This window comes from Podarcis bocagei (assembly GCF_964188305.1).
Source record: "Podarcis bocagei genome assembly, chromosome: 2".
Taxonomy (NCBI): domain Eukaryota; kingdom Metazoa; phylum Chordata; class Lepidosauria; order Squamata; family Lacertidae; genus Podarcis; species Podarcis bocagei.
The window spans coordinates 49004933-49031584 of NC_138126.1; the positions used below are offsets into that span (position 1 = coordinate 49004933).

Here is a 26652-nt window from a genome sequence, read left to right on the forward strand (position 1 = left end):
AATTCCCCCCTTTATTTTCCCCCAAAAAACTAGGTGTGCCCTGTGGGCCGGTGCGCCCTATGGGGCGAAAAATACGGTACATGCTGTTCAAAGCCTACAAAGAGAAATCTGTTAAAATACTAGGCCCCACCAACTTATAAAAGAGGGTATCAGAACTGTTTAAAGTGCTTTTTTGACGGATGAGAACATCTGTGGGGGGGGGGGAGTATTTGGGGAATAATTCAGTTGAACTGGAATTTATTTGAGTGGAATCTGTGAAGGAACTTAACTTAACTCACCTTCCCTACAATGAGTGTTTGGTTGCATTAGTGAATGTGGAATCAACCAGCTAATTTAACAGCTTGGGGCTGAGACCACACCCTTGCCTTATATTGTTTGTGGTCTTGGTGAAGCCCCTTTATTCCATCTACTCCAGATAATGTGGACCTCATCGTACTCTCCAACATTTCTCCAATGAAAATAGGGACGTCTCATTCTATAATGATAATTTGACTATTTATACCCCACACATCTTATCGGGTTGCCCCAGCAGTCTAAACAGTTTACAACATATACAAAAGCATAATAAAACAATAAGCATTTAAAACAACTTCCCTATACAGGATTGCCTTCAGACAGCTTGGGGGTTGGATAACTCCATACCCTCCAACATTTCTCCAATGACAATTTGGACATTTTAAGGAAACGTTGGACTTTCTGGGATCAAATCAGAAACTGGGATGGCTTCTCTAAATCAGGGATGCCCCTGAAAAATAGGGACACTTGAAGGGTCTGCCTCATTGGAGAGAGAATACCACAGATGGGGAGCCACAATGGAAAATGCTCTTTCTCTTATTGCCACACTCCAAACCTCAGAGAAAGCACCCTGAGAAGAACCCAAGGGTCCAGGTAGGTTCATATTGGGAGAGACAATCCAAAATATATTGGGCTCCTGAGCTGTAAAAGTTCTTATAGGGTAAATCCAACTAAGAATGTAACTTTTCTGATAGGGCCTGGACAATTAAGATATTCTGGACACCTGAACACAATCTCCTGCTTCAAGGGTAGAGTCCAAATCCTGGTAGATACATGCCTTGCAAATGTGTCACAGGGGCCTTATACAGTGGTAACTCGGATTAAGTACTTAATTCGTTCCAGAGGTCCGTTCTTAACCTGAAACTGTTCTTAACCTGAAGCACCACTTTAGCTAATGGGGCCTCCTGCCGCCGCCGCAGCGCCGCCAAAGCATGATTTCTGTTCTCATCCTGAAGCAAAGTTCTTAACCTGAGGTACTATTTCTGGGTTAGCCGAGTCTGTAACCTGAAGCGTATGTAACCTAAAGTGTATGTAACCCGAGGTACCACTGTATGGTCTATCCCCTCTCTAGGACCAGCATGTAATAAGCCACTGGCTACCTGGGACAAGTCTGCTTTACAGCAAACTAAGGACACAATTGCCTCCATCGCCATTGCTTAGGCTTGAACATCAGCACATAGCAATGTCCGATTGCATTCACTGCAAGTTTTTCCTCCACTTGTGCCCAAGCCATCTCCTTGCCTGCTTCCTTATTCTCAGCTCCAGGGTATAGCATTTATAGAAAAGTAGGGTATAAAAACAGTAATTAAATACCTTAAAGGGCACTTTGAAGCACAGCCTATACCTGAACCAGAAGGTGAAGAGCAAAAGTCTATGAAGACTTCATAAGCTGGGGCCTTAAATCACACATGCCAGGGCCCAAAGAACCATGGCACTAGTTTCATGAGCTGGAGGGGCATGGGACTGTTAAAACATTTTTTCCTTAAGCAGTAGCCACCTGTACACAATAGTAAACTCACTTGCAAACTGAGAGAACCTTTCACAAGCACTTTCTTCCATGGCATGGAGAATAGCTGTTAAAGTATGGGGTATAAGAATGGTGCTAGGAAAGTCTGTTGGCATAATAATAATAATAATAATAATAATAATAATAATAATAATAATAATAATTTTTATTTATATCCCGCCCTCCCCAGCCGAAGCCGGGCTCAGAGCGGCTAACAAAATGTATAACACATTAACATAAAATCAGACAATCATCCTCAAATCAGATCTGGATCAGAATAAAATCCAATCAGATGGCAACCTGCAGATTAGGGTTGGGGACCTTAAATGCTCACCAGGCCCAACTGTTTGTGCTGAACTTATATGGGCATTGCCAGCCTCAGTAGCTGGCAAGATTTGAGCCACAGATCACAATTTAGACGATGTGGGGTTTTTTGTTAAAAGTAGCACAGTAGAGAACACAGTGATGTTGTTAGACTGTTGCTGCCATCTGCTGGGTAAAATGTAAGTGATCTCCGGTACAGTTATACCTCTGGTTACAAACTTACAGTGGTGCCTCGGGTTACATACGCTTCAGGTTACATACGCTTCAGGTTACACACTCCGCTAACCCAGAAATAGTGCTTCAGGTTAAGAACTTTGCTTCAAGAGAAGAACAGAAATCGGGCTCCGGCGGCAGCAGGAGGCCCCATTAGCTAAAGTGGTGCTTCAGGTTAAGAACAGTTTCAGGTTAAGAACGGACCTCCGGAACGAATTAAATACTTAACCTGAGGTACCACTGTAATTCATTCCGGAGGTCCGTTCTTAACCTGAAACCATTCTTAACCTGAGGTACCACTTTAGCTAATGGGTCCTCCTACTGTGCTGCGCCGCCAGCACACAATTTCTGTTCTCATCCTGGGGCAAAATTCTTAACCCGAGGTACTACTTCCGGGTTAACGGAGTCTGTAACCCAATGTACCACTGTACTACAACTAAGCTTCATTAACATGTTACCCTGAATTTTTAATAGCACAAAACAAGCGCAAAACTTTGCTATCAATCTGGAGGGGATCAAAAAATTCAGGGTTACATATTAATGTAAACTAGTAGCTTATTCTACTAATGTTCAAAATGAGCTATACACAATGATTAAAATCTAAAGAGCCATTTTACATTGATTTTCTACACACACCCCCCCCAGATATTTTACAGTGAAATATGTAACTAGGAAAAAGTAAAATGTAACTATGAAGAAAATGTTATTAGAATACATTGAAAAGCCTATCGTGTCCAACATTCTGTTCTCACAGTGGCCCGCCAGATGCCTATGAAAGTAGACACAAGCAGGACATGTGAAACCAACACGTGATCCCTATCAACTGGTATGCAGATGCATACTTTGTCTCATTTGGGAAGGTAAGCAGTTAGAAGACATACAATTTGTGACTAATAACCACGTACAGAGTAATCCATGGGAAAAATGCTAATCGCTTTTTTAAGCCACCCAAGTTGGTGACCATCACTGTATCTTGTGACTGTGAATATTGTAGTTAAACTATGTGCAGTGTGAAGAAGTATTTGCCCAGTGGGGTGGATGACATTCTTGTTAGGGATGACTTCCCCCTACTGGAGAAAGGCAGGGTCAAAGTACTGTAGATAATAAGCTGTGGTTCTAAATGGACCAGCAAGCCACTTTGAGGGGAGAAGGAAGAACTGAAGATGGTGTTAGAGCTGGACCCAGACTATCTGGACACTTTGAGGTACTGTTGGGGTTGACCCTTTTTAGCAAGCTAAGATATACAGTGGTACCTTTGGTTGTGAACGGGATCCGTTCTGGAGGCCCATTCGCAACATGAGCAGAACGCAACCCACGTCTGCGCATGTCACAATTTGCCACTTCTGCATGTGTGTGTGATGTCATTTTGCGCATCTGCGCATGCGCAAGTGGCAAAACCTGGAAGTAACCCTTTCTGGTCCTTCCGGGTCACCATGGGACGCAACCTGAAAACGCTCAACTTGAAGCAAATGTAACATGAGGTATGACTGTAATTATGTGTAAGAACCAACATATTTGCATATGCTGCTTTTCTTTTGTAAAATAAACTTTACAATTATTTTAAGCTGGTCCATTAGTGTCAGTTGATGGCTGGACTCCAAAAATGTAGGGTGGTAAGATTCCTGCTGAAAGGTACTGTGGCTACATTTTATACTGTCTTGCCACATGACCTTACAGTACTAACGAGATGAGCCCTACATCATATATCCCAGGCATATATGATGTACAGGGTATAATAATAACTGGGGCAACCCAATCAAATGTACAGGGTATAATAATAATAATAATAATAATAATAATAATAATAATAATAATAATCAGCAGCAGCAGTAGCACCCTTATGTAGTTTGCCAATGTCTGGCAACTTGCAAGCTTCCAGACAAAAATAAAACCATTTATTTATGAAGCACTTGATCTTGATGATTATTACACCACGGAAAGTAATGCCAATTATGTGACAGCAAAAACAGTGGCGTAGCGTGGGGGGTGCAGGGGGGGCCGGCCGCACTGGGCGCAACATCTGGGGGTTAGGGTTGGGGGGTGCAAATCCACGGGTTAGGGGGCGCAAATTACTTGCCTTGCCCCGGGTGTTGACAACCCATGCTACACCACTGCGCAAAAAAGGAGTATGCAGATGAGGAACGCAGAACATCTTATCCTCAATTTCCAGAAACAGAAGAGGGTTTAGATGGGAGAGAAGCTGCATGGCAGTAAGCAGGTTCTGCACGCTTCATCTGCGGGTATCCTTTGCTTGACACCCCCTGCTTTCCAAGTGACTGGGACAGATCCAGCACATGGAACTGCTGGCATTATATCTACTTTAGTCCTCAGAGGTAATTTCTAGACTACCTTCCCAAGAAAGCTGGAGTCGAATTCTCATGGAGAAAGCTTAATTAGCCAAAACATAAATTGCCACAGTCCTAGATAATTGAACCACACTTTCTGTAATGAATATGTCTAGAGATGGTTTTTTATGTCGATTAGTGCTATAAACTCTGATTATCCTATTTAAGCATTATTGGCTCCCCTCAGATTTCTAACTAGTGAGTAATAATAATTATTAGCTTGTCTCTCAAAGCTGCAAAGCCAAATGATTTCTCTGCTGTAATATCATCTTCCTACTTACAGAAAATGCAGACTAAAGCACATGGGAGTATATACAAGTAATCAGCAAGCAACAAATGGGTTGGAGGTGTATCTCTAATATTGTTCTATTTCCCATTTAATGTACTCACATTACTATAATTTAAATATTATGGTTCTTCATTTTGGATGCATTCTGAGCAACTAATGGTGTGCAGATTTGGGTCTATACATGTACCGATGAGTTTGTTTTATAAATGTTTGATCAGTTTCTTCCCTGCCCTGTTGATTTAAAATTGTTGCCATGCTACCACATCCACAAGATTAAATGTCATTTTAATTTAGAACCATTGCCATCTCCAGTTCAATTCTTGCAAATAGTAATGCAGGATGGAATCCACACCTGGACTTTTAATGGACACAACAGTAAACCACAGTTTAAAATAAACTATGGTTTAATGTGGGCATTTGCTTCGTTGCTTCCCCACTCATATGTCAGGTGGGAGAAGAAAAAAGTCAAAGTCGGAATTATTGTGAAACAGCGAACTTTAAAGATACCTCTTCACAATGGATTTATTTTATAACTAAGGACTTTGCCTGAAGGAAGATGGAGAGTAACAAGCTTGAGGGACTTTTGAGGGATTTTGACCACCCCTTGGAACTTCATATTGTTAAATAAAAATAGTAAAGAAGAAAAGATTGGTAAGAACTGGATTGACTGTATGTCAAGCACTCGGAAGAGAATAGTCTGTGGAGCTGGATGTAATGGAACTGAGGAATGGCAGGATGGACTGCAGGAAGATTTATTAGTTTAGGGGGGAGGAAGGAGAGGAGATATGGATTTTGTTGAGATTACATCAGCCCACCCCCATGAAGCTGGAAATAAGAACAGTGAAAGGGACGGGATGGACCACAGTGCACACAATCTTGAAGGCTTCTGAGACTTTCAGACAGAAAAGAATAGATATGGATTGTGTTTATTTATGAATAAGATGGTTGTATGTAAAATTGAGGATTAAATTTGGCAAAATGTGAAGGGTGGGAGATTGTAGTGTTTTTTGGGGGGTATATTATATATTTTTACAAGAAATTCTAGGGGTTTCATTTTCACCCTCTGCATGCACCAGTGTGGCTGAGTTGTTGATTACAGGAGCCAGATGTCAGACAGCAATGCTCAAGGCAATGTTAGGGAGGAATGTGTGTATGTTGTCTGGGAGGAAGTAAGGTCTCTTTTTCTTAGGCAAAGTGTTGCTCAAGACGTATCAGAAGGAAATATTTGAAAATTGATGAACGACTATTATAGATAAAAGAGGATTTACTCTACTCAATTATTTTGAGGACAGGTTTATAACAATGTATAAAAGCCATAACAGAAATTGGTAATTGAAAAGGTGATGTGTAGGGAGAAGAGATGAATGTATTTTGAAACAATAGTTGGAAAAGTTATTTTATTGGGAGCAGCAAGGGAGGGAGGAAAATAGAGGGGACATCTGGGGTGGGAAGTAAGCTTTTAAATTTGTATTGAATTTGCATTAATGTGGTGACAATTTGTTAAAAATAATGGAAAAGCAATAAAAATAATTGACAAATAAATAAAAAAATAAGGAGGCTGCAAAGAACCACATCCAAAGCAATGTTTCTTATACATTTCAAAGATGACATACATGATATTTAAACAACCAACAACTTTCCCATAAAAATTACAACCAATCAGACTAGCCCCCTGCTCTTTTGACTAGCCCACCCCAACCTTCTCATTATAATATGTGATCAGGCATTGCCATCCTTCAATGCCTGATTTAATTAATTTCTGATTATTCTGTTCTTTACCTGTCTACAACAAAAATCTATTCTTAATCAGCCATTATTAATATATAACCCTAAGTTAAATTCAACGATACTGCTCTGCCTAGCCAAACTCCTTTCATGTATTCTCAGTTGTTCATTCCTTCACATTAGAATACAAGATGTACTTGAAACATTTTTTTTTCTACTGGGGGGTTGGTGAGAGTTTATACACGGATTGCTAAGCAACACTGCTAATATCATATGTGGAGCTTTAGCAAATAACAGAGAGAAAAGGGGAGATAGGAAATTCTCAATTCTTAGGTCTGCTAGTATAGAGTTTAGTCATCTTTAGGTGCTGGGAAGGTACAACATTCAAACCCATCACAGAACCATTTTCTGCTTCACATAAGATTGTGCAAATGGCCCAAGAAAATGATAACAATTAGTACAGCACCGCAGAACATGTGCAAAACTCTTTGGCAATGTCAACAGCATACCACAGATCTGGAAGTTGGGAGCTGATTTTCTATATGAGGTGCAGTGGTATTCAGGTAGGTCTGAATGTTGGCCTTTTCCTGTTACAAGAAGGTTTGCTAACCTGTGGCCTTTCAGTTAGAATCATAGAATCATAGAATCATAGAGTTGGAAGAGACCACAAGGGCCATCGAGTCCAACCCCCTGCCAAGCAGGAAACACCAGTTTCTGAATTCTAACTCCTATCATCCTGACCACTGACTATGCTGTAAAGGGCTGGTAGGAATTGGAGGCCAGCAGGATACTCTTCCTTGCCAAGCCTGTGAACCACTCTGAGACCTCTGGGTATAGGGCGGTATATAAATTCAATCAATCAATCAATCAAGCAAGCAAGCCAACCTCCTTCCTTTCATCTCTGAACTGGTTCTGCGAAACAGTACCAGCATAGTAACATGTGAATGCTATCCGAAAGCTGTCAGGTATCTCTGAAGATGAGCTTCTCATGAGTACAAATGCAGAGGACGGTTGAACTTTCCACCATATCCCATCAATTATGCTGGGTCAAACATACTTTTGCTGTATATCTTCTCAGTTAGGAGTCTGCAGTATAATTTGTGCATTTTTATAGTAGGGTATTCTGCTAGCAAATAAAACAAAACATTCCAAAGCAGGTTCATGTCACTCTACCCTGTTGCTCTTATCATTTTCTGTGTACAGTACATGTTTTCCTTTCTCCCATGACATGTCATGATAGTGTCAGAAGAGCAGTCTTTTTTTTTTCTGGCAGGGCTTTTGTACTTTTAGTAACTGAATGATATACTTTTAGTAACTGAATGATATACAATTAAATCTATTGGAAACAACTTTTGGCTACAGTAGCTGCACTAATTCCTTTATCCAAGGCAGATAAGCAATGCAAGGGGAAGGTAGTTGTGTGGCCATCAAACTGCAAGTTCATAGAAAGATATTTTCCTCTCTGAAGAGTTAGGGAATGAGATCCCACAGAGACCCATACTATTGCTGTTTCTTCTTGATTTAGGTCTTGCATGATAACCAGTTCAACTATGTTTTGAGGTGCAGGCACAATCTAATCCCTTTGAAATCTCGAGCTGATTTGGATAAAGTTACACAAAGCTTCACTGGGGTAAAAAGTGCAAGGGACTTCATACAAGTCAACTTAGAACAAAACTCCTGCCTTCAACCATCCGGCCTAACTGTTGGTTTGGGGCCAGGAGAGGTGCGGAGGGAGCAGTGGAATTATAATTACATTTAGGCATTTTGTGAACTAGAAATCCAGTAAGTGGAAATGAACAAAAAATGCACTCTGAATGTTTTGTTAAGATATGTAGTATCTAAAAGCCCACTGGGACAGGGGATTAGAGCTCAAAACATAAAAATAAAACAAAAAAACAAAAAGGGAGGCATAGTCTAAAAGCCTGAGGACAACTACTTTGAGATATTTTGTATGCAATGCAGATCTTCCTGAGCATTTTGATAAGTTTTACGGTTGTAGCAACTTGCTTGAAGAGAAAACATGTTTTACCCTAGCTAGGGAGCTGAACCAGCAGAGCAAGAGCACATCCCTTGTGTTTCCTTTTCCCTTCTGCAGGAAAAGGGCTGTGTGGAAGGAAAAACCGAAATGCCACCAACATTTCCTGTTACAGTTCTTGATAATAAGCACAGAAAAGCAAAACTTAATTGAAAGATGCTTCATATCCGACAGTAGTGGGGAAGACGGCGGGTGTCCTTCAGGTCCCGTCCTGTGCAGGATAACGAGGAAGACAACTTTGTGCGCGTGTAGTCTTGCTTTTAAAAGCATGGAGCCCCTGAAAAGGCGCCGTTCTTCCTCACCAAGGAAGGCCGGGCCACTATATTCCAGCTAGTAAGAGGAGGGAAAGGGAAGAAACTGAATACATGTTTTTGCTTGTGCACCGTACAGAATGTAACGTTGAGGCAAGGGCGCCTCGAAAGAGGCCTGAGCGCTCCAACTCAACACACTCCTCGAGACCTTTCGGGCCATTTTCGCAGCAAGCCCAAAGGCGGGCCTTCGCGCATTTATAAGCGGCGGCGCTGTGCACCGGTTGGCTGCAAGTGAAGGGGAACAAGCTCCTCCTCTTTCCTGACGCCTCACCGCCATGTTAGAACGAAGGGGAGGGAGAGAGGAAGGAGGAGTGTCTGTGCTTTGTATGGGAGGGGGCGGCGGCAGTGGCGGCGGAGTCGTGCATGGCTTTGAGGAAGGGGCGGCTCATTGGCGGGACAAAGATCGCCAGCGCGGTGTAGCAGTGCGGGCGGCTTCATGGCGGAGGCCGCGGCCATGAGCGGCCGCGGCGAGCGAGTGCCAGAGCAGCCTCAGCGGGCGGAGAACAGCAGCGGCCTCTCCGGCGGGGAGAACCGAGCTGCAGCCGCCGACGCGGAGAACTCCACACAAAATGGCGGCCGCCCTGAGAGGAGCAGGAGCGACGAGGAGCCGCCGTTCGGGGCCGCCGGCGAGGGCAGGGGATCCCCGCGCGGGGACCACCGCAAGGGCAGCGGCCCCGAGGCCCCCGAGCAGCAGCCTCAGTATAGCGATGGGCTCCCCAGAGCCTCCGAAGACAACATGCCCCTTAAGAAAAACTTTCAGATCCCCAGGAAGAGCAAAGAAAAGAAAGGTGGTTCCCTCGCATCGCATCCCTCCCCCGCACCCTCCCTCCAGCCCCAATTCCTCCCTTCTCCCGTTTCTCGCTCCACGTAGCCACATTCGCGACACAGCTGAATGCGAGGAGCCTCTCGCAGCCGCGCTTAAGGTGGTTGGCACGGTTGAGAGAACCTTCTTCTCCCCTTCCGAAGGTGGGGGGTGGGGAGAGAGAGAGAGGTGCGTTTGGAAAACAAATACCCCCCCAAAAAAACCCAACTCGTTTTGTTTTGAGATGGCCGCTTTAGAAGAGGCTGGATACGGGCGTGGTGGGTTTTTTTGGCCGAAGGGGGTGTGTGGGCATCATCCGCGCCAGCTCGCAGAGAAGATGGTTCTCTGGAAGGGCACGCGGGAAAATGGCTCGCCGACTTTGCGCGCTCTGCAGCAGAGGAGAGAGGAGCATCATCCCTCCTGCAGGGTAGGCTGGCTGGGGGGCGCTTACTTCGGCGAAGTTCTCTTTTTCCGCCCCTGATGAAAGCCGTCTATACCGCCCCCGCGTTCTAGGAGGGAAGCGGATGCGAGCATGTCGTGCCCTGGCGAGGAAGCGCTATTGCTGCTGCGCTAGTCCCTTTGGTTCGACTGATCTTCTGTATACAGTATGCAGCATCTTATAACGTTTGCCTTTTGTGGCAAAAATGCTTCCTTCTTGTTTCTCTTCACCTAGCTTTTCCTTAATGAACCTCCTTTGGATCATTTCCTTCAGAAATGCTCTCATTCTTTTAATCTTTAATCTTTTTCAAGAGGCTGCCGTTAGTGTACTTCACACTTTCCATCCTTCAAGAAGAGTTTAATTTGAGCAATGCAAACATAAAACGTATTTTGTAACAAGAAGGTCAAGGTAGGTTGGTTTGGCCCCTTCCTGAAGGTTACAGCTATAGTCTGCAGTTGAAGAAGACTCAAGCGTCCTGGAAGGTTGAAGAACTTTCCTAATTATTTGATGGCACATGGCCTAGGTTTGTCTAAACTTGTGATCAAAAAATACTACATAGACCCAAGACAATGAACAGTGTCCAATGTTCTTATGAGCATTTCTAGGATACAGTGTGAACTAAAAATGTTAAGTTAGAAGAGATGCAACTGCTGCCAAAGTATCTGGTTCTAGGCCTTTGTTGCATGTACGTTTTTAATAGAATGTAAAGTGATACATTAACCACTAGGTTCCTAAAGATAGCTTTAACATGGCAACATAAGTGTGATGGACTCACGTGCCCTTGCACTGCATTGCACACTGTTGCAGGTGGTATATATGGTTCTTCTCACCATTTTACCCTCACAGCAACCCTGTGAAGTAGGTTAGGTTGAGGCAGTTAATGGCCTATGGCCACCTAGTGAACTTCATAGCTCAGTGGAAATTTGAACTTTGGCCTCTGTGGTCCTACACTGACTCCATGCCTCGCAATGGTAAATTCTGTCTAAATTTACTCATGAACTTGCTGCTCATTTTGGAACTTCCTAGTGCAGTTGCAATTCTTAAGGAGCCTCTTGCAAATCATTCCAATTGTTTTGCATTGCTCCAGTAATTCTGAATGATCTCTTGAGCACTCTTATGCTCTTCTGTCCATGATACCTGAATGGTTACTGTGTATAAGGTGCAGTTATTTCAGTCCTGAAAATGTGTGAACACAATATTGATATACCTACTGGAAGCCAAGATGTTCCACAAACTTAATTAAGATAGAATTTTAGAATCTTAATTTAACCTGAAAAATAGAAGAAATTCCTGCTCTGGGTGTCGTCTTAGACAGCAGCATAGGCTTAATAAACAATAGGTGGAACATGATATCGTGGGAACCATACTGTCCAGAGAATTGTGGAAAACATTTGACTCAAAAAGAGCAAAGCAATGAAGGAACTAATAGAAGGATTATGTAATTAGCCTTTTCCCGAGATTATTTGTGGCGAGTCATAATTCCATGGAGACTTTCTTACCACTAATTGAAAGAGATCTCCCCGCCTTGAGGAATGAACTAGAGGGCAGACCATGAAAGAGTTGAAATATGAGGGCCTTCTTAGTCTGAAAGTTGACACATTAGATCATTTTAACATAATTACCCTTTACCAAGTTTCAGAAGTGCTATCTCAAATTTCATGGTCAGATCTGAGGTTGAGATCTTCCAGTACTTGGTACTTAAAACTATTCCCCCCCCCCCCAATTTGAGTTTGGAATTCTTGTAGCAGTTCTATGCTGTCTACTTTAAGGAAATCAAATTATTAATACACTTCTAGCAGTATTCTATGTACAGGAAGGATTTGTCAAGAGGTTGCAGCAATTGTTTGGAATTCTATTTTGTTCTAGGTTTGGGAACTAGCTTAACAATACTGCCTTTCTGTGAAGGAAATATAAAGGTTTGAATAGTATTATCATACCTTACAGATGAAATAAAACTCTTGGTCTCAGTATAGAAACTACTGAAGCAAAAGTCTATTCGTCCCATAGCACAGTGATGGAGCACTTTGCTTTGTATGCAGAAAGTTCCAGGTTCAATTTACAAGTTGTTGTATTTTGGGCAGGGGGTGGGTCAGGTAGCTTTAAGGCACAGCAGTTCTGCTAGTCAATAGCAGATGATACTGGGTTAGATGAACAAAGAGCTTGACTTGGAATAAGGAAGCTTCTTATGTACTAATACGGTTCATATGGCCGACTGGAATACAAGCAAGGTTCTTGCATAAAATATAGGTGAACTGAAAAGTAGCAGAGTCCTGATGGAATCCAGGAGAATTCTGTATTTGCTATTCAGGTCCTATTCTTTCTGCTTAGTTGTAGGTCCTATTCTTTCTTGAGACCTGGTCTGTAATTCCTGGTCTGTGTGTTGTCTTTCTGGTTCATACGGCACGTTATTTTCTGTATTCATTCATATAGAGCAAAACCATATAAAAAGTCACTGAGCTCCATTACATTGCTATTGTGCCTGTCTTCCCTTTGTAAAGAGTCAGTTCCAGTGAAGATTGAAAAATATTTTTTTTAAAAAAATGACTCCGGTTTTAAATAAAAGCCAGCACATCACTTTCTGCTACAAGTTCCTAATGGGTTGCAGCCAACAAGGCATCCAAACTGTGGTAAGGCTTCTGCTAGCGGAATTGTCAAGAAAGCCATTTTTGTCATTTCCCCGTTCAGCAATCCTGCACTCCACGCCCCCCAAATAATAATCATGTGGCACTTTTCTCCTCCACGCCCTTTTTATTGCTCTACCACACTCAGTTAAGCCAAAGTTTGGTTTAGTAGATCATTCAAACTGGGACTCATGGTTATGTTCTCTGCTTATTAAGTACAGGCTGTAGGCAAAAACAAACATTGGCTACAATTTGATGTTGGTGAGGAGATAGCTTAACTACAAGCCCTGGTTAACTCAGTACTGTGCATGGTGAACCAAAATGAATCAGGCCAGTGGTCCATCTAATCCAACATCCTGTTCTCACAGTGACCAACCAGATACCTGTGGAAAACCCACAAGCAGGACATGAGTGCGGGTTCTTCCAAGTGCCCACCTGTAAATCCCATGGGCAGATGTTTGGGACTACAATTCCCATCATCCCTAGCTAACAGGATCAGTGGTCAGGATGATGGGAATTGTAGTCTCAAAACATCTGGAATAGAGACTCCTGAGCAAAAAAATGTGTGCCTTTAATTCAGGTATCTTCTCACACTGTTCTAAATTTTCTTAAGAAATAGTGGTTGGAAGACTAAAAGATCCTTAATTTAGAAGTTCTCAGCTTTCAGTCTTTTCCTCCCCAGCCCTTGGAAGAATAATGTGGCTTGGAGTATGGAGGGGTACTGGAAAAGGAGGCAAATGCTGAAAATTGGGTAGAGGTTTTTCATGCTACAGGTTTATCACTGAATGTGAAACTTCTACTATAGTTAATGCATTCTACTTACGAAATGTTAAGTATTCTGTAAGTGGTCTTTCAAGAAAAGCTGTAGGCAGTGCAAACTACCCATTTAGACCTGGAAAAATGGAACTTCTAAAAAATTAAGCAACTAAAATTTCTTATTAAATTTGCAGCTTTATCCTGTGCAAAAGAAAAAGGAATTGGTTTGAATTTATCTCTACCCTATGCTCTAATGCTTTTCTGTACCTTTAAAGACTCTCTGACAGAGAATTGTCCACTCTTAGATGTGCATGGTTTCATAAAATGACCTACAGTCAACTCCTGGTTTGGGCATGTCTGAATGACACGCAGTCATACACATGTGCATGGTGCCAAATCTGGAAGTAGTCCCAAAACATCATAAAGATGTCATGAAAAGGGGTGGGTCTGAGTGGGCTTATGCGTGCTTTGCTGACACATGCAGGGATCTGGAACAGAACCCCCTTGCAAAATGAGGATTGCCTGCAGTAACACAGTAGCATTTAATTGCAAGACACACAGGATTTAATAGCAAGACACACAGATTTTGAGATACTTGTTTTCTTTCTCTGTAGCTCTTTTTCAGCCAGTAACAGCAGGATCTCGTGAATTTCAAGAGATTGTGAACATTTTGCATTCATCATATATGGAAAACCATTCAAAGGACAATTTCACCTACAAAAAAGCCAGTTTGGTTCATAGTGAACTGTTGGAAAAGGAGGTGAGTACCCAATATTCACATATGAAATAGTACCTGAAGTACACAAAAACATGTTCGTATTAATACGAACAAAACTCAGTTAAGTTGCAAAGAAGCTTTTGTGGGAGGCAGGGACGAAGAAGGGGTGAGACATATTTAATTTATTTATGATTCTGCCTTTTGACTTTTAAAAGAGTTCCAAAGCGGTTTACATTGATGAAACGTACAAATTTATATTAGAATATATAACTGTTGCATGAGTGGCTTTGCGCTCATGCAGTCTTTGGATCCAAGCTGTTTTCTTTACACTTGTGAACCTTAATGTCTGTTACATCTGTGGTTTCCTACTGTATTTTGCACAGCTCCTTGTCATTCTACCATGTATAAATAAACAATTTATATATAAACTGCATTCAGTATTTAGTTCACATTTTGACTTTTCTGGTTACTTTGTTTACCTTTCTGTAGAATTCAGATTTTTGAAATCATAGATCATACAAAGTCATTAAATTATAATGTATGCTAGTTTCTGTTGCTATTAGAATTTTGTCTTTTGAAAGTTCATAGAGAAACGAAGAGAATTGAAGCAGGATGGCAGATCGGAAAAAGAGCTAGAGGAAACATTTGCATTTCTAAAGGTTGACCGTGACATGGTAAGAATTTTTATTTCTTTTAAATAACTATTGAAGCATAATGATGCTGAAGGAGACAGAGTGTGCAACTGTCCTAATAATGCAAGGATGTCTGCTTGCTCAATGGAACTTCTCCTCTTTTCTCTCCCTGCACGTGCCCTGTCTCCTGGCAAGGATATGTTTTGGGGGTTTGGAGAATCCCCGGAACAGGATTGAGGCTGTGTGGGGTGGGAGGAAAAGAAGGGGAAATTCCATAGTCTGACAGGGAGACTTACTTGGATACAACCCATATTTTGTGGGGAAAACCTTCCAGCTGACGCTATTATGCTTCTGTTGAATTGTGAAATGCACATAATGGACTGCCTAGATTTAGGTTCTAGATTGATTACCCTTGAGAAGTCATGCTGCTGATTGTCTCCCAGCAATTGACTGCACAACCAATTGAACAGTATGGTAGAAGGTTATTTTTGGTTTACTTCATAGTAGGAAAATGTGCTACTAGAAATAGTTGGCTAGTGTGCTGTGCAGAGTGAGTATGCTAAACCTGAGTATTTGAAAGCTGTGCTTGGCTATGAATTAAATGATGATTATGCAGTGGAAATTACCATTTTAGAGAGGGTGGAATGTGTATAGTTCAGATTAATACATTAGAGCAAAAGATGATAGTATGATATTTGGTGGAATGATTGAATGATAAAGTCCTTCCAAGTAAAGTGGTGTGTATGCATTTCTGTGTGTGTGTTTACATATAGAGAGAGTGAAATTACTGTTATTGCTATTATTTATTACATTGGCATACCACCCTATACCTGCAGGTTTCTGGTCAGTTCACAAGATAGAATCACAATATTAAAAAAAAAAGTAAAAACTGAAACAAAAATGACCCCATAATCTTTCCTTCTCCGACATATTTTAAAAGGCCATTGGATGTCAGTCAACCAAAGGCATGGTTAAAGAGGAACATTTTTGCCTGGCGCCTAAAGGTGTATAATGATTGTAAATATCTCGATTGATTCATCAAAATGTTCACTTCCATCTTATGACAATTTTGGTAGGACAAAAAATAGTGAGAGTGAAGTTTGTTAATAACATCATGAGTATTGATGGCACAGAAATGGATGAACAGTTCTCCACCTGTGGCAAGAGTGGCTGGAAGGTTGCAGAAATGATTAAACTCACAAAAAATTGTACAAGGAAGAGAAGGCTAACAAAATATAAGAGAGTTTCTGAAATAATTGGGTCTAGTGATTTTATGAATTTTTTAAATGACATTGACAAATATAGAAATGTTCCACTGTGGAGAATAATATAATATTTTTCTAACAACACTAAAAAATTTTAAAATGTATTTATTTAATATTCTTCTATGATGTGGAATTTATATTAAACTTTAGTGCTTTGATACTATAATTGTCAGGTAATTATGCAGGTAACATTTTGGAAATATGTGTATGTTATAAATAGTGAGTGGAGGTATAAATATATAATTAAAGAGGTATAGTTATATATAGTTTAAAGTTGTCTGCTTTTTCTTCTAAATATTTTAGTTATACAACAGGTTTTTGCTGTGGAAACTATATTGTTGGCTACTAATTAAATTGACCTGGATACCACTTTTAAAACTGTGTTGTTATTAACAACCTCTGTTGTTTTAGTATGTTAAAGATCTGCCTGCTATCATCAGAGTCCAAAAATGTGGTTCCTAGAGTTTGAGTCTTACCGCTTTACTGACCTTTGAAATACAGCATGAGATCAGGAACAATCCTCTGCTCCCCTCTCCATGTCCAAGTTTGGATCTAGGGTGAGGGATTCTATGCAAGATGAAGACAGATCCCACTCCTATCTTAGAGCAGGATGAGGGCTGTTTGTTATGCACTTCGCATTCAACAGGTTGTCAGCAAACCGTGAAAGCCTTTGCTCACAGAGCATTTGGAATGTTTGTGAACATTATGTGCCATTGCACAAGCTTATCTAATCAGTGTCAGAAGCATCACCATCAAAATGCACAGTGTAAGATTAGCATTTAACTGAAGTTTGAACAATATTGTTGATATTTATTGCCATGTCCGTGTTCTAATATTGCTAAATAAATGCTTACTTTTAGGTGCAAAACATATGTGAAAATGGCTTGCAGGTGGGCCATTCCAAGATAACAGTTCTTGGCAACCCTTCCCTAGGTAAATAGCATTTTTCATTTTCATGGAATTTATGCCTTAAAGAATAGAAGAGAGATTCAGGTGAGTGTTGATTCATGGGTCAGGAGTCAACTAAGTTGTTTACAAGGAATGAGATCTACCTGTGCAACAAAGTCCCACATGCTCCTTGTACCCTCTAAATCTGTTCTTGAGTATGAAGAGAATCCCTAGAACAGGGCGAAGGGGCGCATGAGGAGAAGAAGGGAAAGTTTTGATTCAAGCAGACCTCAATCTGTACACACTTACCCTACTTAGCTCTATGTTGAATCCACCCATAATTTCTAACCAGTATGTGAAGTCCAGCTTCAACTATGCTGCACTCTGGCACACTGTTTTGGAGTGTCCTCCAGTCCTTCAGGAAGTACAGTGGACTGAAGGAATGGGCAAAAATAGTTTCCTGCTTTGATGAGTGGGGACAGCTCATATGTAGAGATTGGCACTTGGGAACTCTAGATCCAAGCCAGTATCTCAATATAAGGGTCATTCCACATCAAATCAACGCAAAAAACAAAGAGTTTTGTCACCCACTATCTCAGATTTTGATGAAACTTGCTGTACACCCTTCCCTTCTGGTTGAAAGAAACCCCCTTAATTTTTCTCTCTCTATCTCAAACGGTTTTAATTTTATAGCACTTCAAAGTTTCATTAAATCTGTGTTGTCTGTCCCTCTTGAGACCCTCGGCACATGATGCCCTTGTGTACATTTTGTTTTTTTCCTCCATAACCAATGATCAGATTCCTTTGAAATTTTACACAGAACTCAATAAAATGATGAGGTTTTCAGAAAAAAATACACCAGCACTCAAAATATTTCATAAATGCCTAAATTTTTTTATAATTTTTTTGGGGTGGAAAAACTAGGTTTAGAAAACCTGAATTTACAGCGTGTGGTCATGATGTAAACAAATGTTTTTGATGTTGAAAATTATTGCAAAGACATGCTCTTTCTCGACAAAGAATGCAATTTATGTTTTTTTTATTCCTTGTAAAGAAAATTTTACGTTTTACTGGGCAGCCATTTTGTATAACTTTCCTACAATCCATAGCTGTAATAGAAAAAAATTAATGAAACAACCATTTTAAAATGTCTAACATTTTAAATATTTCTGAAATGAATAATTATTTTTTAAATTAATCCTAATTTTATGTACTCATATTTGTATATAATACTCAATTTTTAATTTTTTGGTATATTTTTCTTGCTAGGAAATAATAATATCTTATTTCCTTACATGTCAGGATTTAATGTTCTACTGACTGTAAATTCTTTTTTTTATTCCTGATAGCTAATTTTCATAACTTCAAATTCAAATATCCCAAAATTAAAACAAGTCTGCACCTTCGAAAAAACCTACAATAACCAATATTATTTTAATTTTTAAGATTTACAACTTTGTTTCATTAATTTTTTCTGTTACAGCTATGGATTGTAAAATCCTTAGATCTCGCCCTTGTCAATCACCCCTAGAGGTTGCCCCAATCTCTTTTAAAGAAGGGGGGCAGGTACTTCACAAGGCTACTTCCTCTCTCACCTGGCTGCTGTTCGTTATGCTAGAGCTGGTGTGGCCACCTTTTGGCAACATGACAACAACATTACATTTCTATGTATATAGGAAGATATAATTTTAAAACTCTTGTTGGGCTTCTAAAATATAAAGATTACTTTTTGGTTATCCTTGTGTTTGCTGTAACAATAGACCACACAGAATTCTCAATCTTTTTTAAGGTTATGTATCATCAGAGATGGTTAAATATTTGCACTTCTGTTTGATGTGCATTAGTTTTGTCCTTTCAGATAGAAATGGTTTCAGTAGTTTAATGGAAAGTTAAAATAAGATCTGGAAAATACATTTTATAGTAATAGGCATTCTCTTGTGCATCACTAGGAAACTCCATAAATGTTGAACCTTACCTTGACATTTGTTCTCTTCACACTCTCCAGGTGTATATCTTTCTAGGTATGCTGATTTATTGCAAGCTAATCCTCTGGAGGCTAGAGCAGTGGGTGATATTATTATTTTTAAAGTAATAAAAGTAAGTTTAAGCTGTTTTCAATTCACTCACAGTTCATTAACGTTGTATGCCCTTTTCTTAAATCATTCCCAAGGATGTATTTTATAATTGTAATCATTTTATTTGTGCTTATGTTTGTATTTTCTATTCCTGTATCCTGCTCTGGGATCTTATGGTGTGGGCAAGTGAAAAAATCTTACGAAATAAATAAAATGTAATAATATGTTTCTTAATATAGCAATTTTCTGACATGAAGCACTTCAAATAGAGCATTTTTCTGTATCAATCAGAGCCACTCCTTATGTTGCAGTATATAAATTTTTAAAATTTGCTAACAGTTGCAAAAGTCATTTTCAGAACTGAAAAGTTTGTCAGGTTTGTTGATGGAGTTAATGGCAATTGCAGATTTTTCAAAAGACTGCCAACATTTAGAGTAGCTGGAGTGAGTGAACAATAAATATTTGGCTACTTTATATGTGAATTCATTGAATATAAAATGGTATGACTTCTTATGTTTGCTGTGTGCATTATACTTTCCTGATGGGGATTTTTCTGACTCTTTTAGGGAAAAATGAAGGCAGTATACAGTAACCTAGCAGTGAAATCAATTGACTCAACTGTTAAAAGTGGATTAGACCCTACACCAAAGCATGAATGCCATGTTTTAAAGAATGCAGACAAAATCCGTTCCTTCCTACGTTACAGAGCATATGAGCTCACACAGGTAAGAGAATGACAGTTATATGAACATAGCTGCATACAAATATTTATGGCTTGCTGCCAGGTTTGTAGTTCTGATGAAACAACTCCAGTGTAATCCTTTCCAGTATGCAGGCTGTTACAGGTCGAATGCTGCCTAAAATTTTGAATTTGTTTTGTAGAGATTTGTCTTGAAAGTTGAGTTTTAATCACAACTATAATAATTTGTTCATGGTGCTAATAAGTTTCAGCATTACTAGCGTTATACTAGTTTAATTACAAAGTTCAAATGAAGAGTTTGAAATCTACTATAAAATAAATTCAGCAAGCATCTCTTAACATTAGTAATATGCAAACTTGAGTTTCTTTTGAATTTGTTTCCAGTATTATTTCTATGAATATTACTTTGATGAGATCAGACCAAGACCAAGACCAAGGCATGTGTGTCCATATGCTGTTGTATCATTTTCTCACAGTGATGAAAAGGTACTAAAGTATTTGCCACAAGCAAGGTAAGAAGGGTTTTCACACATTTCTTAAAAAGTAGTATCTAATGTGAAAGGCTTTAATGCTTAAAAGTGTAAACATTTTCGGGTTGTTACTACTTGCTGGTCTTGATACATGGTTGCATCTTTTGATGAAGCATTGGAAATGGTAGTGTCTCACTCAAGCTGTACAAATGGTTTTTTTTTTAAGTGTAGTATTTTTATCCTGCTTGTCAGCTGTAAAGAGTTTGATAGTAAAATAGTCCTTGTTCTCAGGCTTACAACCTAAAATACATGACACAAAAGGAGAACGGATAAAAGGGAAGAGAAAAACAAGCCGAGTCAGGCACCAGTTCTAAAAGTTGCCTGTTAGTTCTTACAGTGACCAGCCTGAGTAGAAACAAGGCAGGGAGAGGAAAAATCAGAGCTGGTCTCTTGCAGATACGATGGGATGTTAGCTTGTGATTGGTCTCGTCTATATTTTTTAGCACCCTTTCATCCATAATGTCTATTCTGTAGACACATATTTCATTTTTAACAGTTTGATCATCAGATTTCAATTTGTAAGTGAATTTGCTTTTTTTGGTAAATGGGCTTCAAATAATTGGCATTTCAGTAATCACTTGAGTATATTATATGTAACATGAGGCTGCAGCAATCTTGTTCCTTTTGAGATTTCTAGTGTGGCACATGCGTGTGCCTAGGTTCAGATATTGGCCCTCGTGTCTAATCTGTTACATAAGAATAGTACTTGCTTGCTTATTTCGTGTAACGTTTGTTACAGGTAAAATAAAGTTTCTAGACAATTTCACGTGTTAGTATGCCTCTTGGTCGTGCTTGGCTTTAAGTACTGGAATGCTGCTTCATAGTAAGGAATTCTGTATGACTCTGGAAACAGAATAGCCCCAGGGACTCCTTCACAATTGCTCTGCCACTAGCAAGTCCATGCATCTCATTCACTTCTGTGAGAAAGTATAAAGGGACTGCAGTTCATTATTGCTGAGATGACTTGGCTTAGATGCCGATGAACTTTGTGTCATGGAGGTGCAGATTTTGTCCCCACTTAACAGTGGTGAGAGCACAGCTTTTCCTGCAAAAATAATGGAAGCCATTTCTTTTTAAGGAAGAAAGTAAATAATAATGTGTGTTGGGTTAAGCAAAACAAACATCAAGATTCCAGCAAGTTAAAATACTCCTTGAAAAGTTATTTTCATAAAGTGTGGCAGACCAGAGAGTGGACAAAAAATAGAACATAAGCTTCTAGAAGACTAACCAGTCTAAAACTATTTGTGACTCCTTGGGAACTGCAGTCCTCACCATTCCCACTTTTACACTTTGGCCTCCGACATTTTGGCATGCAACCACCAAGAGGTTGGACATTGGTCAACGTGACCTTTGGTTTGAATTGGTTTATCCACTGTTGCTTCAAGTGAAGCAAAGCTGAGTGGCCATGTGCTGTACTTTGTCAGGTGGCTGACAGTCCCAATCTTGGTATCCTCTGGAAGGTTTTTTTGAGAACCTGGTGGGGTCTATTTGGCTTAGAAAACTGCAAGTTATGTGAGCTGCAGTACCCAAGTCTGTGATTCAAACTGTAAAGTATTTAGTGTGTTTTGCCAAAATCCCTACGAGAGAGATCACAATCTTATAAATTACTGTTTAACGCTGGGCAGATTTGGCCAAGGCCCTCTATTTCAGCCTGAGTCCAGTGAATTCTACATATTCTTAATTGATGTTTTGCACAGTTTCCATATATTAGGGTTTGTTCTCTTTGCTGTAGTTCTGATAAATTGTTAGAAGGCTTCAATGTCAGAAGCAATTGGTGATATTAAGGAACTTTTAAAACTGCTTTGACTGGAGTAGCTACTTGCGATAGCAACCAGGTGACTGGCTATTTTAAAAACTGTGTTGTGATGAGAATGTAGCACTGTAGATGAGGTTACAAATGGAATACGAGTTGAAGTGTGGCTTATGAATTGTGACAACTACTACATAAAAATAACTGGGCAGTAAATACTAGTAGGCTTATAATGACATAAATGTAGGGAAAATCTAGGGGTCTCCAGTTTTTGGAGGCCTTGCTAGCCAAACATAAGTTGCCAGGTTCTTCCTACCAACTTGATGGTACCGCCTCCACCCAAAAGCAAAGAAATCACCTTGTTTAAAAGGCAGAGAGCATTGCAACTTCATCTGATGCTCTGCAAAGTGACCCAGGTGAAGAAGTCCTCCCCATCTACTTTGTCTGCAAGAGGACAGTGGAAAGTGTGCTGGCTTCAGTCATTGTCAAGCAGCCGGGCTCAAAGTGATGCCATGAAGCAGCAGCCAGGAAGCCCGTACTGTCCCTTATTGTCCTGAAGCAGGAAAGGGGGAGTTTGCTGGTTTGGCCCTGATCAAGATTTTCCATATGCCTTGGCCACATAGCAGCCAATTACTCCCCACTTTCCTCCCAACTTTGGACTTGTGGAGGGAATCATACCAGCAGTTGTACTTTGAAGCACCTCCACAGCTTAAAAGTTGGTAGGAAGGCTTGTTGCTTGCCACACTTGCCAGAGGACCTGGAAATACCTGAAGCATGTTTTCTGTTGGGAGCTTGGATCAATTTGTGGTGTAACTTTCTTTTAATCAATATCAGTCTACTAGGAACCAATCTAATATTTTGAAACTGCTGGCGTATTGATGTGTTATCTTGTGCAGGCCAGTAGTATCAGGTAAAAGGTCTCACGGGATCCTTTCAGGCCATTTCTTCTCTATGGTGGCTTTGCAGTTCTGGGGAACTGAGACTTTTGTGTCCAAGCTGGGTAACATCGCACTGTCAAGAATCCTATATTCTGCAACAGATATGTAAATGGTGTACATTTATGCCTTCTCCAAGATCACTTAGCTTTAAAAGCCAAAGAGAGAGAAAATGTAGATAAAGAAGTATTTGGTCCATGGCTGTTCTATGTTCAAGAACATAAAGGTGGAAACTACATGTGAGGGAAAGCACTACTTCTGCTTTTTGATTTTAACTTTGTGTATTTTGCTTGTAGAACAAAGATTTCTAATGTGGATAAAAGCACTGGTAAGAATTCAATTATTAAACAGAACTGTCTTGATTTATATAAGTCCCTAGATGTGCTAGAAGATGTGGTGCTTTGAGGCTAATTCAAAGCACATGGGTTGACCACAAGTAACAGCTTGAGCATCAAGGTTTCTGGCTTTATAGTAGTTTAGTGTGAACAAGCTATATAAGAGTATCAATTGCTGCCGCTTAGCTTCTCTCTTGGAATAAGTGGAATAAATAAGCCAGAAAGCCTTGTCTTCCCCTTAAGTCTGAACAAGGGATCCTGGTGAGTTTCTCCCTAACAAGCCACAGCAATGAAGTTGGACTTGTTCCTGTGTCTTGATAAGGAGCAGCATATCACAATACCTTGTTTGCATGTAATGGGGAATCAAAGCTTCCCGGTTTGTATCTTGCTTGCGCCAGGGGAGAAGTGAAGCAGCAGCAGTTGAGTAGTGGGCAGCAGACTATGTCTCACTAATGTTATGCATCACAATAAGCCAGAAACCTGAGTTTGTGGTTATGTGCAAACATGGCTGTTACATGCCTAGCTTTGAAAAAAATGAAATTATTTGCTAAACAAATTAGAATAATTTATGCAGATTAAGTTATCTGCATGAATTTGCGTATTTGCATAACTCAGCTGTGTGTTTATATATGTAAATAATTTGTAAAATGTTCTTATTTGTGGTTTTTTCTAATGTTATAAGGTTAGAAATTGTGAAACAAGAAAATGTTGAGTAGTAAACTGAAATAGAGTATTGTTAGGGTAATGGAAAACTAAAAATCAAAACAGTGTCTTCATGAAATGAACGACTGTCTTCCTTTTAGTATCAATAACTTCTACCTAATTCAGCCTTGTATTTAACAACTTACCTGATAGTCATAGGTGACCAGGAATTCCATGGAGGCAAGTGAGCATGGTGATGGAGGACAGCTAGATTGTTCCATTTCTCTTCTGTTGACCAGTTGGATTTTTGTGTTAGCCACGGAGGAAAGTCTCTTCCTCAACAAATGCATGGTGAGCAGAGAAGGAAGTGTTCCATTCTGCCTCCACCAACCTGCTTGGTAGAAGTCTCTCTTTTTTTGGGGGGGGGTGCCTTTTTGAGGTGTGTAATTCTTATGCGGTGAATAGAATAACAATCTTCTTACCACATAGCATTTTCTACCTTTGCCTTGGTCACATGCCACAACACAAAACATAATTTATTGTGAATACACAGCATGCTAGTGCATACTGCTATTTGGAGAGAAACCAAAAGCCTGGGTTTGGGCGTTCAACACACCAGACACTTCCCTCTTTCCCAGTAGTAGTGTGGGGGGTGAGCAGAGTGAGAATTTGCATTCACATTGAACTATAGTTTTCTTTTTAGCAATGGTGATGTGCCAGCTGGGTTCTTGTGTTAATGTAATTGGATGAGAATACTGAAGACATCTTGGTTCTCATTTGGTCCAGAGTGAATAATTATTGAACTACGAGGCATCACACATGACTCCATTAGATTGTAGCTGTATCCTTATACTAATAACTGCAGATAGTAGATCATATTGACTGTTCCACATGTGCTTTTATAGGTGATATCTTCAGCTATACCTTTATAGAGGTGTTCTGCAACATCATTACTATACATCTTGCTGAAATGGAATTGGGTCTGAGATTCCCAATTACTGCTTTAAATTAATTCCTTATAGACAAGAAGTGAGCTGGTATATCAGGCTGGTCTGCCCTTGAGGGTAGCTGTACTTTATATTTCTGTTATTTCATGAAGTCTGAAATGCTCAAAGTAGCTTGCCTCCTCCAGCTTTTGCCTACTAGTGGATTCTAATTTCTGGAGACTTGGAGTTCCTCCAAAAGGCCCCCTCCTTCTGTTCTTTTAAGACTCCATCCTTCGTAGTATGGCTGCCTAAGCAGCTTTTGGATCTTATACAGCCCAACCAAGAATAATCTCATGTGCTGCCAGTTCAGCTCCCAAATGCTGCACTTGTCCTATTGATCACCTTCTAGGAATAATATTTTCCAGTCACTACTTATAGCTTAACCCTTAACCCTCAGTGGCACGTACCGCATTAGCTAATATGCTTTTAATTTAAAGTGTTGGTCACTTGCTGGAATTTTAACATGCATCACATTCTTTGTGGTATTATGAGAGCTTCCAGTTTAATGGCCTTTCCCTACCCCCCCCCAAAAAAAAAATCTTAGCAGATATAGTAAATGATTACCTTACTCCTAAAGGAGTGGATCTTTGGAGTAGATTTTCTCTATTGAGTAAGTTCACTTAGTTTTTGCTGTTGCTTAAACAGGCAGTTCACAATAATGTGAAAATACAAATAAAAACAGTTAATACAACAATTGAATAAAACAGTTTAAAAACGGTAAGAAGTCTACTAATCTCAAAATGCCTGACATAATAGTGTCTCCACCTGTCTGTGAATGAAAATAAGGAAAGAGCATATACATACATCCCACAACTCTTGGGCAATAGCCAGGCCCTGGTAGATGACAATCTTGTCTATCTAAAGGAAGGAAACTAGCAGGGCCTTTTGGGTAGATTTTAAGGCTCTGGGGAGCTTGAGTGGAAAGTAGTCCCTGAGATCCCTGGGACCTAGATTTGTATAGGGCTTTAACTAAAAAAATCTGGGACCTAAAATTAAGCTTGGAAACAAAGTGTAAGCAATGCAGATGTGTCTAGACTTGGTGTAATGTGTTCTTGCCTGCATATACCTGTTAACAGTTGAGTAGTATTATCTACCAGCTACATTTCCAGTCTTCTTCATCAGTCCATAATAGCGATTGTAGCTGTAGCTTACTTTGGAGCTCACCAAAAGCATTCATGCTTCTTGTAGTGACATAGCTAGACCAACTGACATTCTTAGAATTTCCTTCTAGCCCCAGCTTCAACCTGAGAATCCAGGAGCAATGTTAATGGGTCTAGGAACACTCACAGCTTACAAATCTGCTCCTATGTGACCCTTTTCAAATATTATGTATGTGACCCTTTTCAAATATTAGTGTTTCTCAGGCTAACTGATCCACTGAGTCCTTTACTTGCATTTATTGTGTTCTACCTGGATTGGGTTTAGTTTTTTTTTTCCATTCATCCAGTGTACCTCTAATCTCAGTGGCTCCTTTAGGAAAGCATCCACCTCACTTGGATTTGATGAAAATGAGAAAACAGAGCCAAGTGTCAGTT

The 26652-nt window shown here is 40.0% G+C and overlaps 1 protein-coding gene and 1 long non-coding RNA gene across 8 annotated transcripts in view; one reads left to right on the forward strand and one right to left on the reverse strand.

Moving 5' to 3' along the window:
* The first annotated feature begins 9323 nt into the window (after positions 1-9323).
* TASOR (transcription activation suppressor) overlaps positions 9324-26652 on the forward strand; it is a 69049-nt gene continuing 51720 nt past the window's right edge. For 2 of the 7 annotated variants that reach the window (XR_014005096.1, XR_014005097.1), the window contains exons 1-8: positions 9325-9831; positions 14276-14421; positions 14961-15053; positions 17137-17209; positions 19170-19261; positions 19806-19964; positions 20324-20451; positions 23451-23482. Coding sequence is in view for 4 of the 7 variants with exons in the window: in XM_081183939.1 (XP_081040065.1) it covers positions 9480-9831; positions 14276-14421; positions 14961-15053; positions 17137-17209; positions 19170-19261; positions 19806-19964; positions 20324-20451; positions 23451-23482 (1075 nt within the window). In the remaining 3 variants the exon portion in view is untranslated. Of the gene's footprint in view, positions 9832-14275; positions 14422-14960; positions 15054-17136; positions 17210-19169; positions 19262-19805; positions 19965-20323; positions 20452-23450; positions 23483-26652 lie in introns of all 7 variants that reach the window. The other 5 variants (XM_081183936.1, XM_081183938.1, XM_081183939.1 and 2 more) reach the window with 4 other exon arrangements.
* LOC308581693 lies at positions 20484-26413 on the reverse strand. The gene is made up of 2 exons (XR_014005174.1): positions 26174-26413; positions 20484-23249 (listed from the first exon to the last, which is right to left on the reverse strand). It is a non-coding gene; the product is annotated as an uncharacterized lncRNA (long non-coding RNA).